General features: G+C 27.1%; 1 protein-coding gene across 1 annotated transcript; it reads left to right on the top strand.

The window, feature by feature from the left end:
• The first annotated feature begins 861 nt into the window (after positions 1–861).
• LOC114411677 (cinnamoyl-CoA reductase-like SNL6) lies at positions 862–8,507 on the top strand. Its single transcript, XM_028375326.1, has 5 exons — positions 862–1,324; positions 3,374–3,555; positions 7,252–7,446; positions 7,587–7,740; positions 8,046–8,507. The coding sequence occupies exons 1-5, from the start codon at positions 1,066–1,068 to the stop codon at positions 8,342–8,344; spliced, it is 1,089 nt and encodes a 362-aa protein (XP_028231127.1). The 5' UTR covers positions 862–1,065; the 3' UTR covers positions 8,345–8,507.
• The last annotated feature ends 10,884 nt before the right edge of the window (positions 8,508–19,391 follow it).

Here is a 19,391-nt window from a genome sequence, read left to right as displayed (position 1 = left end):
GGTGTATTTGATGATGACTATTCCTAAGAGCATTTTGGATGAGATTCAAAAAATTCAATGTGCTTTTGTTTGGGGGGATAGCCTGGACCAAAGAAGGGTTCATGATGTTGCCTAAAGTTCATGGAGGGTTAGCAATGTGTAATCTAGAAGACATGAATAGTTCGTGTCTCATGAAACTTGGCTGGTATATTCAAAATGGTAATAAGAAATTGAGGTGTGATGTTATGAGAGGTAAGCATGTGAGAAGAGCTTGCTCTAAAGATCATTTGGCTGGAATTAGAGATGTAAGAGGTCTGGTCTATGGGCAATGGAAATGTATATCCCTTCTGAAGTTATAGAGTTGGGAGAGTTTGAAGTGGCTAGTGCATACCAAAGACTGGAGTATAATTTGGAAGTTGAAAGTTCCCCAAAGGATTCGTGTTTGCTATCACTGTGGATGCATTTGTTGGAATGACAATTTAGAGCCCATTTCTTTGGGGTGGATTTCCAAGAATGGCTCCATTTTATTTTGCATAATAATATTTGTATTAGTGATTAGGGATGTTGGACTGATCTTTGGGCAACAACGTGTCAAAGCAATTCAAATATTTTTCAATATCTTTAAAAATTTCAAAGTTTGTTTTCAATATTCTTTTTATATCATTTTATATTACATAAACACATGTAATATATAAAATAAATAAAGAAATAAAAATCCATCGAAAAACGTGGGAATGTGTGTAATCTTCCTCATTTTTTCTTTCTTTTAGTATTACATGGCTGACCCGCCAAGCTGGACTTTGACGGTAAAGCAACGCAATACGTGTTCCTCTCACTCACTTGACACTTTGGACTCAAATCTTCTATAAATTGCTATTTCCATTTCAATCATTTCCCTTGCATCTAACCTCAACTTCAACAATTAAACTCCTTTGAGTTTCAATAATTCACCCCCCCAAAACCCAAAACCCAAAACCTTTCCCTATTTATTTTCATCTTAGTTTTCATATTCCTAGCTAGCTAGCACCATATATTATATCATATTATATATCTGCACATACTTTCGTCTTTATAATATATATAATAATGGGTGTTGTACGGACGTGGGAGAGCCGGAGGGCGGAGCTGGAGGCCTTCCGCCGGAGCCTGGTGGCGGCCGCCGCCATCCATCGGCGGAAAGACGATGAGGGGCGGAGAACCGACAACTTTGTTTCCTCTTATGAGCATGATGATGAAAAGGGTACCCTAATCTGTGTCACTAGTGGTGTTTCCTACTTTGGTCTTGCCTTGGTCAACCACCTCTTGCTCTTAGGTTACTCTCTTCGAATCACTGTTGACAACCCAGGTAAATTTTCCATTTTCCTCAGCACTTTAATTTAACAATAAACACTTGTTCAATCAAATTTTAGTGTAAAAAACTAAAAATTAAGAAATATGCATTTTTTTTTTTACAAAGGTTGATAAAAATAAGTTGAAAAAACTTATGATAAGATTATACTTAAGTTACTTTTTTGAACATGAATAAAATCTTCCAAATATCTCCTTATTTTACTTAAGAAGTGTATATATGTTAATTCTTCCTTAAACTGGGTTTTGTTAATGGGGTGTTGTCGTGTTGAGAAAATTATGACTTTCTTTCTGGGTAAGTTCAAGGTGTGAACGAGAGAGGAACTTTGATTCTTGGAATAATGATGGTATACAAGTTGGTGGTGATTCTAGTTTTCTGGTTAAATTATGGTTTGAAACAGAGGTTTAACGGGTAGGTATGACAGAAACATGGGAGGGAGGGAAAGAAATTTCAGTATACAAGTGCTATATAAAATTTCGACGCTTTTTTATTTTGTTCAAAAGGTACAGGGTATATTCCAAAATTTTGGTAGCAAATATAATTGGTCTATAGTCACCACCTATTTTAATTTTTACACGTAGTGAAGGAAATAACTCTTCATCAATCACTAGATTCATTACTCCTCTTTTGGTAAAGACTTTGGTTGTAAAATGCTTTACATTAATCTGTTTGGTAAATTTTTTTAGTTTATTAACTATTATTCTACGGCAGCAGATGTGAGAGTTTCGTCTACTTCTAGGACTTTTTGGGTTGATTCAACTTGAGAGATGCATTTTTGTTATATATATTACTGATTTAATTTTATTTGTTTTTTTATTAAATTAAAATAAACTTAATTATTCAAATAATTTATTAAAGTTTAAATAAAATTTACATAATGACAAAAAATATGATGTTAGTTAAAGTTTTTTATACTAAATAAAGATCACCGGTTGGAAAACTGTGCATGTGGATGATTCGTTCGGTGTGATTTTTGTTGTTTCCGAACATGACAAACAATGTGCGATAGAAAATTATGCATAGTTGGCAATTTGATGTTCATGTTTACTGAGAAAATCCAATCAAATTTCAATAGAAATAGATATTTGATGAGTTGTTGAGAGATAATGTTAGTCTATATATAGAAAATGTCAATTTTGTTTTTATATATGATGCAATTTTGAATAAGGAATTTGTCATATATGCCAAAGAGCCGACTCAATAATGTTCCAAAAAAAAAAGTAGCCGACTCAATATAATACCATTGAACTTAAAGTTTCTATGATCTTGGTTTAATTAAATTATATTATCCAATATCTTTATATTTGTACTTTATTATGCGTGATTTCGTGTTTCGTGTACGCTCACAAACAAAAAGAGTGCTGCAAAAAGTTATTATGAAATAAAGCAACATGTTCTTTTTCCTCCATTAGTTTATAACGAAAATTACAGTTTATATCCTTGGAGTTTAATAAAAATTTACTGATAAATAATATATTTTTTATGCTATATAAACCTTTCTTAAGTTATATAATAATATTAACGCATAATAATCTATATAATTTGTTATGCCTTATCTATACTACAAAACAATAAACTTTTTTTTATAAACCGAAATTCTCCAATAAAAATGACTAGTTATGAATAGAATTGGTAGATGTTTCGTATTTCTAACATAGTTAATTAAACAAAGAAACGAACACCAAAAGTGTAGTTTAGTGGAAACGTAAGCATGCATTGAAAAGTTGGTTCGCTTTCATCTATGATTGTTTAATTTCTATATCTTAGATATAACTTATGAAGCATCGATATGGACATTGGACACATGACATGAATACGGACACGTAGACACTTGTAATGATTAAAATATAAAACGTAATACGGGTGTTGTGTCGGTGTCGAACACTGACACGAATGCGTGTCAGATACCCAACATGATAATGATAAGGAACTGAAGTGTGCTTGTTTCCTACTATATAACAAACAACACAATAAATGTAATAAATAATAGTACAAACTTTAGCGTAATTTTGAATGGTGCATGATTATTTATTTGACTTGTTGCAGAGGACATAGAGAAGCTGAGGGAAATGGAGAGGCGTGGTGAAGTGAGGGCTACAGAAGGAAATTTGAAAGTAATAATGGCAAACCTAACTGATGTTGATGGGTTGGAGAAAGCATTTCAGGGCTGTCGTGGTGTGTTTCACACCTCTGCATTCACAGACCCTGCTGGTCTATCTGGCTACACAGTAAGCAATTATACCTTCTTTCTGTTTTTAATACAGATATTCTCAGAGCTAACCAAGAATTCTTTGAGAAATCTAACTTATGTTTTAGATATAAAATTATTTATTAATTATGTGATATCATAATATATAATTTTTCTTACTTTAATTAATTTTCTCTTCTCAATGTGATTCCTCACCTACCTCTAGTGTCCAAAAACTTGTTTCATTGACAAATAATTGCTCTTTAGGAAAATCTCTTTTGTTTTAAACCTTGATAATCATTTTAGTTAGGCCACAACATTTGATGGGTAACTTGTTGCATAAATCTGTAAAATATACGAAAGATAGAAGTTAAAGAATAATAAATATAATATATATAATATAATATGTACAATATTTATTTAAATTTGAGTGTATATATATGATAAAAATTTAAATATTTTTTAAATTTGTTGAAATAATTTGAATTCTATTAAATAGATATGGTCATTAATTATTTTAAAACAATAATTTTACTTATTTTGAATATATTAATTTTGTGTAATATTTTTAAAGTTTGAATTAATTAATCTCACTCTAACGTAATTTATTATAAATTGAATGATGTTGATTTAATAATAATAGTAATAATTATTATTATTTATTTTCCCTTAGTTTTATTTTCATTGCTTATAATTTTTCAAAAGTTATTTATAAAAATAATTATGTTTCAAACTTCAAATGTCATTATTTATATATTTATTAGCTTATTAAAGATGTCATCAATTATTTGTATTTATTACTAATCTTTGTATGTTATTAACTATTATATTTTATTGTTTATTTGCAATAATAATTATATTGTTATATACATTAGTTATTTCAAATCATTTAATTGATGTTTATTTTCCTTTGTGGTCTAAATGTATAAAGATATTAAGTTATAGTTTGTTTGACCTTTTATAAATAACTGTTGTATTATTATTATTATTATTATTTTTATTGTTATTATTATTATTGTGTAATATTTATTATCAATTTAATTATTTAAATTATTTATTATAAGTTTTAGTATATATTTCAAAACTAAAAATATCATTATTAAATTGATTGCATTAATGATAATTATTAAATTATTTACATTGAAATATTTTAAATAAAATAAATTAATCAATTGATAATTAAAAATTATTATTCATATCATTCAACAATTAATTTGTGTAGGAAAAATAAAAATTTGTAATGGAATTATTCAAAATGTAATTGATAAAAAAAATAAAAAATGTCACAATAATAGAATCTCTTCATGTCTTGTTGAATAAATATAATGTAAAAGTAAGATTTCTAATACAATAGTTATAGAAGAAAAGACATGAAATATATATAAAAAACCTGGATAATAATAAAATTAAAACTTATAATAACATAACACTAAAATGAAGATTAAGAAGAAGAAAAATTAATTCTCGCAAAGAAAAAAGAAAAATATAATGAAAGGCAAAAAGAAAGATGATTCATGTAAGAATTTTTTAATAAAAGCATGAAATTGATTTAAATATTTATTCAATTTTACAAAAATTATTTAAAGAAACAATTAACCTTAAAATCAAAATATAAATATAAAAAATACTAAAAATAAAATTTAAATAATTTTTTTTTATCAATGATGAATATATATTCATATTATATCTTAATCTAAAAGAGTTAAATTTTAATTATTGACCATGATCGATAAAACGTTCAAAATATCACTTTATACATAAAAATGAAGAATAAAAAAATAATATTATATTAAAACATATAATAACATAACAATAAAATGAAGAAAAAAAAAATAACGGGAGTGATACTTGCAAAAAAAAAATAATGATAAAAAGTAAGATAATATACCTAACAATGTATTGGATTAATGATTTATATAAGAACTTTTTAATAAAAACATGATATTGATTCAAATGTTTATTTAATCTCATAAAAATCATTCAAATAAACCGTTAGACCTAAAATTAAAATATAAATATAAATAATATTGAAAATAAAAATTTAAACTGATAAATTTTTATTAGTTATGAATATAAATCCATTTTATACCTTGTCGACCTAAAAGAGTTAGATTTTCAATTTTGACGATAATCAATAACACATTCAAATATTATTTTTCATAGATACAAATAAAAATAAAGAATGAAAGAATGATATTATAATAATGAAAAGAAAAAGAAGAAAAGATAAAAAATGAAACCATCAATTTCACAATGAACGGTGAAAACGATAATACACTTTTTAATTATAATCAATGACTATAAATATTATTAATTTTAAAAATAATTTAATTATTAAAAGTTTTAAATAATAGTAAATTTTTATAGAGAACCAAATGAAAAAAAACAAGAAATAAATATTATATTATACTATAATAATAATAATGTCTACTATTTTATTATATATAATAATAATAATGTCTTAAACAATTTTAATATATATTATTTTACAGTATATAATATTATAAATATATTTAGTTATTTGCTGAAATATATACTTTAATGTATCTTATTTTTTAAAAAAATTAAGCATATGAATGAACTTAATTAAAAATTATATTTCTCACAAATAAGTTAATTTAGAGTTCAGACATAAAATTCAATTTCAAAACTCATTCATATATATATATAATAGTTTTCTATTAATCTTATTTAATATGATTCAAGAGTATGTTAATACATATAACCGTTAAAATTTAATCGGTATTTATTGTGTAACTTCATTATGATATCAAAATAATCTAAAATATAATTATTTTTTTTATCATTGAACAAAAAGTTATTTTAGAAAACATAATTTAAAATTGAAAAATATTGTTAACTTTATTATACTATTAATTTTGTAACATATTTTTACATATAGCTATTATTATATAAAAGTGAAGCCGATAATATTTATTACTTAATTATTACATTTATATTTTTTAAAAAAATTAGTTTATAAGATAATATTTAGAATAAAAATAATGTAAAAATTCTTATATTTATGTTAACTATTAGTCTTCTATCATTAATTACATTTATCTAATTAGTTTCAATTTAAATAATTAACATTGAATATAACTATTAATAATTTTATTTATATATATATATATATATATATCTAATTTTTATATTTTTTTCTTATTTTCATATTATATTATATTATTTTATAACTTTAAAATCATGAATTTAATTTATTATTTTTAAAGTAATTAATTATAAAAATAAATAAATTTATGCATAGATAGTAATTTTAAATTACTGTAAACTTTTATATTTATTTTATTTAATAATTTTTTCTTCATCAATATGTAAAATTAAATATTACAAATAATTTAAATTATTATTAATGTGAGAAGTTATTGATTTTATTGAAAAACATTATTATTGATCAATGCTACTTTGAATTAATATAGGACATAAAATATAGAATGCTCTCTTTCCTATCAATCACTATTTTTTTGACGTGACAACATTTATTCTAGTGAAGCAAAACTTGTCAATCTTATAATAATATGCTGAATAATTATAAGTTACGTTATTATGCATATTATGTGATCAAAGTTACATTTCTATCTATCATTTCAACTATTGGATCATGCTATGCTTTATGTAGGTTTAATTTAATTGTTGTGGCAATGACAATAATAATAGTATCTACAAGAGAAAAGTTACTTGTATAGCATCTAAGCAATTGCTTCTGTCTGATATCCAGAAATCCATGGCCGAGATTGAAGTAAGGGCTGCTGAGAATGTGATGGAAGCATGTGCAAGAACACCTTCCATAACAAGATGCGTGTTCACATCATCACTATCAGCTTGTGTATGGCAAGACAATGCACAATCAGAACTTTCCTCAGTTATTAGTCATGGGTCTTGGAGCACTGAATCATTCTGCACAGAAAAGAAGGTAAACTTTGCAAACAGTGATTGAACTTTATTAATGTTATTTTATTTTGTTATTTTCCTACTATGTAACATGTTTATGCCGATTACAATGACATATTATATGACCCTGCTTTTTCTTTTGAATATATATATATATGGCAGCTTTGGTATGCTTTAGGCAAGATGAGAGCAGAGAAGGCTGCTTGGAGAATATCTGATGAAAGGGGTTTGAAGCTCACTACTATTTGTCCAGCTCTAATTACAGGTCCTGAATTTTGTAACAGGAATCCAACAGCAACAATTGCTTATCTCAAAGGTACTACTTACTATTGACCAAAATCAGTGGTCCAATTTCTTGTACTATGTGATATTGATATAATATGTTGTAAAGTCCACGTGGTTTGTCTCAATTACTAGGGTGTAACTTATATATTCATTTTTGAGCAATTTCACTTAATGTCAATTAATTTTAAAATGCATCTAACATAGTATCCGTAGCCCATTTTCTTTTTGTATCGCCCTCAATTCCTAGGGTGTAACTTATATATACTTCTGGACAATTTTACTTAATATCAATTAATTTAAAAATGAAACATAAAGATTTTACGATTGCAAATGTAGGTGCCCAAGAAATGTACTCTCGTCGTTTGCTAGCAACAGTTGATGTGACCAAATTGGCTGAAGCTCATGCAAGCGTATTCAAGGAAATGAACAACAATGCATCTGGTAGATACATTTGCTTTGACCATGTAATTGATACACATAGTGAGGCAGAGAAGCTGGCAAAGGATATTGGGATGCCTGAGGAAAAGATATGTGGAGATGCATCAAACAATTCTATTATAAATAGATTTGAACTGTCTAATGAGAAGTTATGCAGACTCATGTCAAGGCGACTCAGGTGTTACAGTGAATATTAGATGAAAATCATGTTATGCTTGGCTTATTTAAAGACGTGCCTTAGGCTTAGGAGTCTAGAAGAGAAAATAGACGAGGCATGTTTAATAGTTTGTTTAGTAATTTGTAATGCCTGTATGTTATGGTTTAATTATAGTATATAATTTATTCAATTTTGGTACCAAACCTTGCAAATTATCTGACTGCTGAGCTTGGCGACCATTGCAAGTAACTAAAATCAACATGCTGATGTAAATTTGAAGAAAATGTCAACTATAAAAATCTGCATGTTAGATGTCAAAGATTACAACAATTGAATGGCTAAATTCCCCAGAAAAATCAGCAGCACTTTCAGAAAGGCAGGGAAGGACCCATGTTTTCTCAACTAAGTGATGTTAGTAGGCTCTACAATGAATATGAAAAGAAAAATAATGGCTTCAGAAGATCAAAACTAGGTACACAAAATGAACTTTGGAGAGCTTATCTGCACATATCAAAGTTAATTTCAACACATTGACAAAGTTAATATATTTCAACCAATGAGTCCGTCGGTGTGTGTTCAAAAGAAGGTGTTAAAGAGTGTGATTACATTTTTGTCATTAAGGAGTGCTAACAACATGGTCTTTAACACACTCTTTCATATACATTCTCTCTTATTGGTTAAAATGTATTGAAAATTACAAAATTAAGAGAGAAAGTCATTAAATATGATATGAGACCTACTAAATTTTGTGATTTTCAATAAATTTTAACCAATAAGAATGTGTGTTCTAAAGAACATGTTAGAGAATGTGAACTTAATATTTGTGTCCTCCACTTTACTAGAGTAATAAATGGTCAATTAAATCCTTGAAATTGTGATTTGTTCTTACTTTAGTCCCTAAAATTAAGGAAATTCAAAAGAAATTTAAGAAAGAAATGGTAATTTGTCATTCACTTCAGTCCAAATTTATATACAATGTATGACTTAATTGATAGTATTAACATATTTCCAAAGACTAAAATGATAATAAATAATTAAATTTGTGGACCTAGATTAAACGAGTTACAATTTCAAGAATTTTTTTATCTTTAAATTTAAAGATTAAAGGGAAAATGAATCATAATTTCATATATTAAATTAATTATTTAATCACTTAATTATTATTGTTGGGAGCTGTTTACCAGCTGAAATTTTGGTTCAAAGACTATTTGAAGATCAATTTAGGACCGAATAAAATTATTTTTTTTAGTGTTCTCAATTTCAATTAATAAAGAAGATAAATTAAAAATGACTGATAGGAGAATAAACAAAGCGATATTGAAAAAGAAACATAAAAGATAAATATCAAATAGTAAAAGAAAAGTTAAAAACAAAGTAACTCACGGAACACATTCTTGATCTCAAATTTATGTAGTCGATGTATAGACTTACCAGGTATATTTATATATTTATAAACAAACACTACTAACCACTATTTTCTGAAACATTGACCGGCACTCACAAATATATAACTTTCTATCTAAATGCTACGTGTTTCGTGTTTAATATATATTGATAACTTCACTTAACTACCAATAACTTTTGTCTTCATTCCAACTAACATCTTGAATCATGTCTTAAAGAAGAAGCTAAATTCCTAGTCTTAAAATTCAAAAAGTTCATTATGTCACATTAAAGAGTTAGAACATACATATTTTTTTTTATTAAAACATAAAATAATTAATATTTTGGGCTGACCCAATGTCATATTAACCAAAACTTTGGTCCATAGCAAGTAATTGTTTTATGCACCTCCAAATTTTTTAATATCTCCATCTTATCCTTCTCCCTTGGCTCACTCTCTTCTTCTCTCCATCTTTTTATTCATCACATCACATCTTCTCATTGTCGCCACTAATCCCTTCCCTCGTGCCTTTGCATTGTTGCCACAACCTCCTCCTCCTCCACCTTTGGATTTGGGATTTAGAGTTATGGTTTCATAATTCTAGATTGAGTAATTCATATTACATTTGTATTCTATATTATTCAATCCTGATGAATTTGCATGTATTTTAGGTTACTCAATCCGAAATACATTTGCATGTATTTCTGATTGAGTAATCCAAAAAACTAATGTATTCTAGGTTGAGTAATCTAACATAGAAATGTATTTTGGATTATTCAATTTCAGAATTATGAAACTATAACTTTGAATCCAATATCTGAAGGAGGAGGATGTTGTGTCGGTGACACAGAGACATGAGGGCGGATTAGTAGTGGTGGCCAAAAGGTATGATGCCATAAAGAGGAAGATGGAGTGAAGAGAGTGAATGAGGCGAGAAGGGTAAGATAGGGACATTAAACCTTTTAGGGGTGCACCAAGTGAAAAATGAATGCATAAAGCAATTGCCTCCATAACAGCCCAACAGGCAAACATGCCCAATGGCCTACAATGAGTCGTGTAGTGTACTTGGTAGATGTGTTCATGGATTTTTTTTACATACCCGACTCAAACCAACTTAATCATAAATAGGTTGGATCATATTGGATTAATCAGGTTTGAAAATTTAAAATAAATATTTTTTATTTTACAAAAAATAATTTTTTAAAACAATAAATTTGTTTTGTCTAAAATTTTATAAATATATAATAACTAAATGCACTAAAAAAGAGATTAAATTATTATAATATTTGACTAATAAAATTAATAATTTTAATGTTAATATGATATTTTTATTTTAGATACAAATAAAGTATTATATTAATATGAAAAAAATAAATAAACTTAAAAAAATAATGGATAATTTAATTTAATAAATTATGTGAGTAAAAAATTAAAGTATTTTATATTTAATAATTAATTTATATATAATAATAAATTATTATCCAATTTATTTATGATTAGATTTCAATTGGATCAAATCAAATTCAATATGAATACTTAAAAATCCAATCCAATATAATTAAATCGGATTGAATTAAAAGTAAATCCTAATCCGTGACACCTACCCGCAATGAAGTGATTTCAATGAACTTTTTTACCCAAGTTGGAGAATCTGCTATGACTATGTATGGAGGCCATCACTATTTGTTGAATGGGATAATTTGCACGTCACACGGTTGGCAAATACTTCCAGAATTTCAATTTTTCAAAAAGCTATATCATTGGTTTATTGAATTGTGATGTATTCTATCTTTGTTTTATGTGTATTACATTTTTCATAATAATTTTCACTTAAGAAAAAGAAAAAAATGTACACCTATTTTACTATCAATAAATTTAAGATTTTTACAAATTATTTTAATAATGTGAGTTTCAAGTTAGTTTAGTCAATGTAACACTAAATAATTTTGTATTATTTTTTTAATTTACAATTGTATGTATTCCATCATTATCGTCTTCAATAGATGGAATAACTCGTAATATTCAATATTTTTTAAATATTATCAATCATTTTTAGAAAAACCACGCTTTTAATTAAATAGGTGCATATTTTTATTTATTTTAAAAAAATATATTCTCTTGGCTAACTTTTTGAAGAAGACTGTTATTGTTCTAAATTTAGATTGAAATATACAGGGGTGAAACTTGCTGACTTAATAAAGCAATTGAGTATGAAGTACATAATAGGCCATTCAGATTCATTATTAATAACAAATGTCTAGAAATGGTAAATAAATATTATCATATTGAAAGTTGTCGAGTCTACTACAGGTAAAATAAATTATTTGTCATGTGAACTTAACAAATAAGTTTTGCAAGTTGGAGATAGAAAATATTAATATTATAAAAAGGAGAAAATATTTTTTACGTAGAAAAAAATACCAAACTAATATTTATATAAACTACACACTACAACACATGCAAATAAATATATAAGAGAACAACCAACAAAAGTTAATTCAGTATTAGGAAAAAATAGACTCATGTCTCAAAAGAACATAAATATGCCTGGTAAGTCCCTAGAATCTAACTCAACTTTTTTCATAAAAAAAAAAAAAAAATACAAGAGAAAAGCTCTTTCTTTTATAAATGACAGTAGGTGTGTTTGAAAATCTGTTTCAAATCAATTGAGAGGAGATTTTTCACTTTTCAATTAATGCACTAACTGATGAGAAGAAAGGAGAGTGTTGGATTCACATTTGAAAAACAAACACATGCACACAATATTGTTGAGATCAAATCATTATTTCTTGGCATAACTAAAGGAATAAAGAACTCTTAACTAGATTGATTTTGTAATTTTGAATTTTTAAACTAACAATAAAGTATGTATTAAAAACTAAATAAAAAAATTATATTAAAGAATATGTTACTAAGCTCGTTCTGTGTGTGTGTGTGGAAAACAGAACAGCATCACTTCCCCATATTCCCTCTCATTGGAACTCTTCAACACACTTCCCTTGCTTGCTTCTGAGCCCTCTCTCTTTCTCTCTTTCTGAGACAGTTTTTCTACACAAAGTTAAATATTTACGTTCTCATGAGCTTTGATGGTTATAAAATAAGGTTTGGCCTTTAATTAAATAAAGTTTTACAGACTACGATAAAATATTAATTATAAAGCACTCAGAGGCACAAAGAGAGAAGGAGATTCCTCTCTTAGATTAACCAGGGTTCTTTCTACATCAAATGGGTGTTTCTTATGTATCAGATCAAGTTTGTGCTGTTTGCAATACCACGAAGAAGAGATTCATCATCTTATCAGAACCAATTTTGGAGTCTAACTTGGAATTCCGACAGCTGAATATTGAAGAGGCCAATCTCATTGTGATTCTGAAGTGTCATCACTCTTTCACTGAGGTAACTATAAGAACTCTCTTAAGCTCTTCTTTTTTCTGTTAATCATGTCAATGCTTGAGGTTTTGAGTTTAATTTCACTGCCATTAAGTACTGCATTTTTGGTCTGCGGCTTTGAGTTTCAAATTAAGAATATAAACACAATGCATGCAAGATACAACCCTTGTTTATGTTATTTTCAGTTTGGAATTTGCTTACTTTACTTTCCTATATTAAAATTTGAAAGTGGATCTTGCATCATGGATATGTAATTAAATTTCCCATCGACACCACCTATTTGCATTTTGGATCCCCATTAATTCCTCTCCAAGCTACACAATGTTGAAATGTTAAGTAAGTGGGGATTTTATTTTTCTGTTTTTGGTTTAGGTTGGTACTTGATAACATGTCTTTTATTAAATTAAACTTTTGTACTATTTGTTATAATATAGTAGTATATGATACTATATGATATTTATTTTGGAAGGCATACTATATGATATATTATAATTAAATTTCTGATTTTTTTAAAAACTGCCATTTCTTTTTGGCAAGTTTGATTATTTGTTTTTGGTGACTAAACTGCTTGTGTGAAGAAATGGGGCCACTCCTATTATTCAAATTTCCATACGCAACTATACACCTTGAGAATACGACTTCAAAGAGAATATGCTTTTAAAACGATGAAAAAGATAAGATATATGTAACATGCAAATCCTAGTAAATGTAAGTGTTGGCAGTTAAACTCCATTGGCCCTTTTCACTCTCCGAAAAGAATTTATAGATTTAGCATTTCTTGCGACAGCAAGATATATAGTTCCTGTTCCACAAATGGGACTTAATTAGTTTTTGCATAGGAAAAAGATTGTGGATGTTAGTAAACATTTAGGAAGAGGAGGAGTGAAGAGAGAAAAATATGTATATACTATTTTCGATCTTTTTTATATGAAGTCGAAATAAATTTTAATGTATTTTATAATAAAATTTGTTTGTTATAAAAAAAATGGGAAAGAGTATTATGTTATGGTAAAAAAAAAAATAATGATAGAGTATTTATAAAAGATGTTTATATATAACAAATAGCATCTTTGTAAGAGAAATTACATCCCCTATAGGTTAGTAGTTGTGGCCAGTGTCACTTCTAGTTTCACTACCAAATGTAGAACTCACTTTCCTAGAACAGCCTTAATAGGGTGTAGAATTTTGGGCCACCGTTATTTTTATAAAGTTATAATCGTTATATATATATATTTTTAATTCTTATAAATTTAAATTTAAATTTATTTTTTATTTTTATTAATTTTGACATAATAAATTTTAAAATTTATAAAGATAATTCTATCGGTCTTATTAGTGAGATAACATACATTTAATCATATTACATTAACAGCTATTTTAAATGACATAATTAAATATACGAGACATGTAAATTTGTAGTTTTTTTTAGCATCATTAACTAATAGTCAATGCGTGAGAAGATTAGAAATAACAGGGCTAGATATTGATATTCACTTGCCGCAATGTTAGTAGATCCTGTTTTCTCTTTCTCCTCGGTTTTCTTTTTTAATTTTTAATTTTACTGGCAGATCTCTTGGAGAACGAGCACACCACGTTTAATTTTTAATTGAACCTACCTCTACACACCGTTTTCTATTTTACTGAATTCAAGGAACGGTTTTTTTTTTTTTAGATAAATTCAAACAAATTTTTTGGAGTACTGCATATCTTGATCATAATGTAATATTTTATATTATTCCACTACACAATAATAAAAAAAAAAACCATCTTGATCATAATTTTTTTCCTGTGCGAAAATAATAACACTAACGCATGCAAATGTACTGTGAAAGAAACTTACGGGTAATTATAAAATATAAATTAATTTACTTTCTCTTCTGTCTTATTTTTATTTTTATTTCTTTTTTTTATCATATCATTTGTTACATTCATGATTCATCTCTCATGTTGTCTTTTTCTTTTTCTTCTTGTTTAATTCTATCATATTTTATCTTAATCCACTCTAAAATAGAGCTAACGTTTACAATTTTCTTTAACTTAATTGATTCAACAATTTTTCTTCTTAATTCTATCACCTTTCATCTTAGGAGATTATATATGATTCACGGCTAGCTAGAATGTTTGACATGTATTAGTTGATAGGATGTATATTCTCACCCCAACAAATTTATTCCGTCCGTTTTATTTTGATATTCACGTTTAAGGTTTTGGGATACAAATTAAGAAATATAATTAACATTTTAAATTTTAAAAAAATTATGCAATATTATCACTTAGATTTTGTAAAAGAATTTATCTTTCATCTTAATTAGATTTTCTCTCATATGTATTTCTTTTTTATTTTATCACTTTATAATAAATTATTAAAAATATAATAGAAAAAACTATATCGATATTGTAAAATAACAAATCATTTTATATTTTTTTAAATGGGGGGAGGAGGAAGGGAAGGACAGTCCATTCCAAAGAGACTAGTAGGAACTCAAGCCTACAAGATATATGATGCAATACAACTTAGATTAACGGTGTGTTTGTATTAAAATTAGATTGAATGAACACCTTCTAATACACTTGGGGTTAGGAACTCAAACCTACAAATATGATGCAATACAACTTAGATTAACTGTGTGTTTGTATTAATATTAGATTGAACGAATACACCGTCTAATATACTTTTTATTTTGGGAGAAGTGAAAATTATGAACTCTTGATTGAACATCCATTTGAGAGCTTCCTAACTGAAAAACAAACACACATTGACTCCTTGAGATTATTATTTTTGTAATCTAAGATTTTATTTGAGTAGTAGACCCACTTAAAAGCACAAAGATGTTTGTTGTAAGTCCGTCAAAACTCGATACTTATGAGTCTACATTTAATTAACTAGAATTTAAGCATAATAATCCTTAACTTATGACGTCATTTATACTTGTAGTGTAATCGATGTTTGTAAGTTCAATTTTTATGCATGTCAAACCACGAGTTAGAGTTAAGGACTATCATGCTTAAATTCTTGTCAATTAAATGTCTCATTGAATTAGTGGAGTTGTCAATTAATCCTTAATACATCTCACAGACTTAATACATTTTCATTTAACCCTTAATACGTCTCACTCAAAATCATTGATCACATAATGTTGAGATCAACCTAATATGTCGAGGGGAACAAGTTAAAAGAAAACATTTTTATTATTCCAAATATTTATTTTTAATTTTTAATCTACTGTTAGCTTAGATCAATAGTGGTCACTTTCCTCCTATTATTTCTAATATTATTTTACATCAGGAATCCACGTGAATAACCTTCTTCGTGCCACTTAAAAAGCGTTTTTGTCTTGGGAGAAAGACTAGTCTTATATTATAAAATCCCTTTTTTCTTTCGTTTTTTTAATTACATTTTTTCTACCCCTAACAACATCATTTTTCTTTCATACACTTTCTTTCCGGTTGCAATGTTTTGTACCACATATATGCCATATATGTAGAGCAGGGCTTGTTATTTTCCCTTCTTATTCCAATCTCAAAGTAAAAAAAAAAAAAAGAAAAAGTGAGTGATGTTTCAAGAATTAGGCAATTGATGGGATTTTACCTTTTTCTCTGTCATTTCCATTCACATCAAATTTCAATTGGACATGAATAATTTAATTATTTTTGTCTCATTTTGCTTCTCTCTCTATACATATAATATAAATCATCATGCTTTATTTATCAAAAAAAGGGTAGGGCATATAACAGGAGCCTGCACAGTGCATATAGACAAGAGTAGCAGTTGCAACTCAAACCAAATAGGAATAAGGGATCAATTAATCGTTCTGTTTCATCACAATCACATTACAGTTCCAAGGTCTAGCTTTTTTTATTTTTGGTAAAAACATGTTATACTCTATACTATGTCAGCACAATGGTTTTACTACCTTACATTGTTTATCTCATGCATGCCCACTATACCCTTGTATAATACATTGTAACTTGATTCCATTTTCTTCTGCACCTGCAATAGCTGTAACAAGTGCACAACAGAGGTGAAATCCCCTAATTTGAACCTAAAGCTAAAGGTTTCACCCGCTAGCAAAAGCTAAATTGCACATCATGCACTTTGAATTATTTTAAAAAGTATATATTGATTTTTTTTAATATAATAAATAGTTTTACATTAAATATCATTGTATAATTGCTTAGATTGATTTCTACCAAGCTTGACATTAGTTGGTTTAAGAGGATATAAGAGTTTCAATTTTTATGACTTTATTCCTTTGAGTGGGTTAACGTTGGAACTAGTAACTTTTACTCAATTTAATTTGACACGTTAATTTCGGCACTTGAGTGATGCTATAATAAAGTGAATGGGGTAAATGTGAATTCACAAGTGCTTAAAGATTTGGAGTTTTTTTTAATGCTTTTTACAGATACGAGTTTGATTTCTTTTGAGGCTACTAAAATTTCGTTTGGTGATGGATAACCATTCTCAAGAAAATTTTCTGGTGCATTCGGATTAATTGATTATTTACAACAAGTAAAATTGCTCGGGATGTAAGCTTGTCTGGTAATTCTTTGGATTGTCATTGGCACTTTATCTTTCTTGCACTCCATCAACTTATAGTTAAAAACTAATTCCTTTTGAAACATAGAAATCACCTTTCTTTGTTGATATGATCAAGAATCGAACCTTGATAAACTTAAAGGCATTTGCATTCTATGTAGGGAGTAGTATTGAAGGTGGCTCTCTATTCTATCATTTTCTTTAAAAAAGAAAATAATGAATAACAAGGGCAATAACCAAGGTCCAAAAAGGGTCAACAGAGTCCAAGAGCCAAGAGCAGTGCCCCATTCAAAGGGACTGTGCCACACAAACACAAGTACCAAGCCACTGTATACTTAAACCAAGAAGAGTGGTTGTTGGACTAAATGTAGCACTAGTGAGTGGCCACAAACGCGCCAACCTTCCTCTAATTTACTTTCCCCAAATTTTCAAACTTTTCTCCTGCAAAGCTTGGCCATACTACCTTTTATAATGTCATTTTTTTCTCTCTAATATATGTACGGTAAACCTTAACAAATAGTCGAAATTTGTATTTGTTTTATAATTTTTTTTCATTTTTACTCCCCTAATAAAATAGTAGTTTTGTTTTTTGTCTTGATATTTTTTTAGACTCCAATAAATTAATAAATTTTGTATTTATTTTTTCATTTGTTATTAGTTCATTTGAAAAAGATTAATAACATGAAAAAAAATATCAAAAATTAATAATTTGTCATGGACTAAAAAGAAGTGACAAGGATAAAAAATAAAATTGTTGTTATATTAAGGACTCAATGTAAAGTAAAGTTTTTATCAGGAAATAAACATAAAATTTAAATATTTACTAGGGATTACAAACATAATTTAACCTTCTTTTTTTAATATTTTTTCTAACATTTTTATTATATTATTCTCTTTATTTCAAATTTTGTCTCTTGTTTCATCTTATCATTGAAAGGAATGAATCACTGGTCAGTCAGGTTTTCAACAAAGATTAATTGTCGATAAAGTCAATAAATATTTCATATCAATATATAAAGAAAAGGGATCTACTTACTTGAGTAAATTTTTTAAAGTTACTCTTCATCCTAATCATTCATTTTCATAAGATCTAATGATTAAGATTGATTACTTATTATAATCATTACATCTTAAAAAATAAATAATGAGGATGAAGAATAACTCTAACTAATGGAAATGGGTCCCTCTTCTAAAAAAAATATTCACAATTACACACACATATAACATACTATTTTTAAGAAGAATATTATCGGACACTCTATCTAACACACAATCTTGCATTGATTAATTTTTTATTAGAAACTATTATAAAATCACAAGTGGATTTGTTCATAAACTTTAGTAATTTTTTCTTGATAATTATTTTGTTGTTGTAATTTTTAATAAATTTGAATCAAATAAAAAATATATGTTCAAAGGAATATGTTATTGACATTTTTAATGTATTTTTATTATTAACTAAACAGTTTGAAATTGTTTTATATAATCAACTAATCGATGATCACTATTAATATGCCTTTTAAATATTTATTGTAAAAATTAATCATCATATAATATGATTTATATTACATCACAATGTAAATTTGTGTTATAATGTGAGTGTATAATCTATTTTTTCTTAATTAAATCACAATATCTATTTAACAAGTGCTAATAGTTATGTTACCATTTTTATTAAATTTTATCCAATAAAAAAATATATTTTAAAATGCATGGAGATCCGTCTAGCTCTAGCTCATCTATAAAATACGTACATATATTATTACATAGGCT

The sequence above is a fragment of the Glycine soja genome, chromosome 5 (assembly GCF_004193775.1).
Source record: "Glycine soja cultivar W05 chromosome 5, ASM419377v2, whole genome shotgun sequence".
In the NCBI taxonomy this organism is placed as follows: Eukaryota; Viridiplantae; Streptophyta; class Magnoliopsida; order Fabales; family Fabaceae; genus Glycine; species Glycine soja.
Note: the sequence above shows the minus strand (reverse complement) of the source record. Positions and strands in the feature narration are given on the sequence as shown.

Excerpts from the sequence above, each read along its gene's own strand:
- LOC114411677 (XM_028375326.1), top strand. The coding sequence starts at position 1,066 with ATGGGTGTTGTACGGACGTGGGAGAGCCGGAGGGCGGAGCTGGAGGCC. Across the intron at positions 1,325-3,373 it reads AATCACTGTTGACAACCCAG|AGGACATAGAGAAGCTGAGG; the intron begins GTAAATTTTCCA and ends GACTTGTTGCAG. Across the intron at positions 3,556-7,251 it reads CTGGTCTATCTGGCTACACA|AAATCCATGGCCGAGATTGA; the intron begins GTAAGCAATTAT and ends TCTGATATCCAG.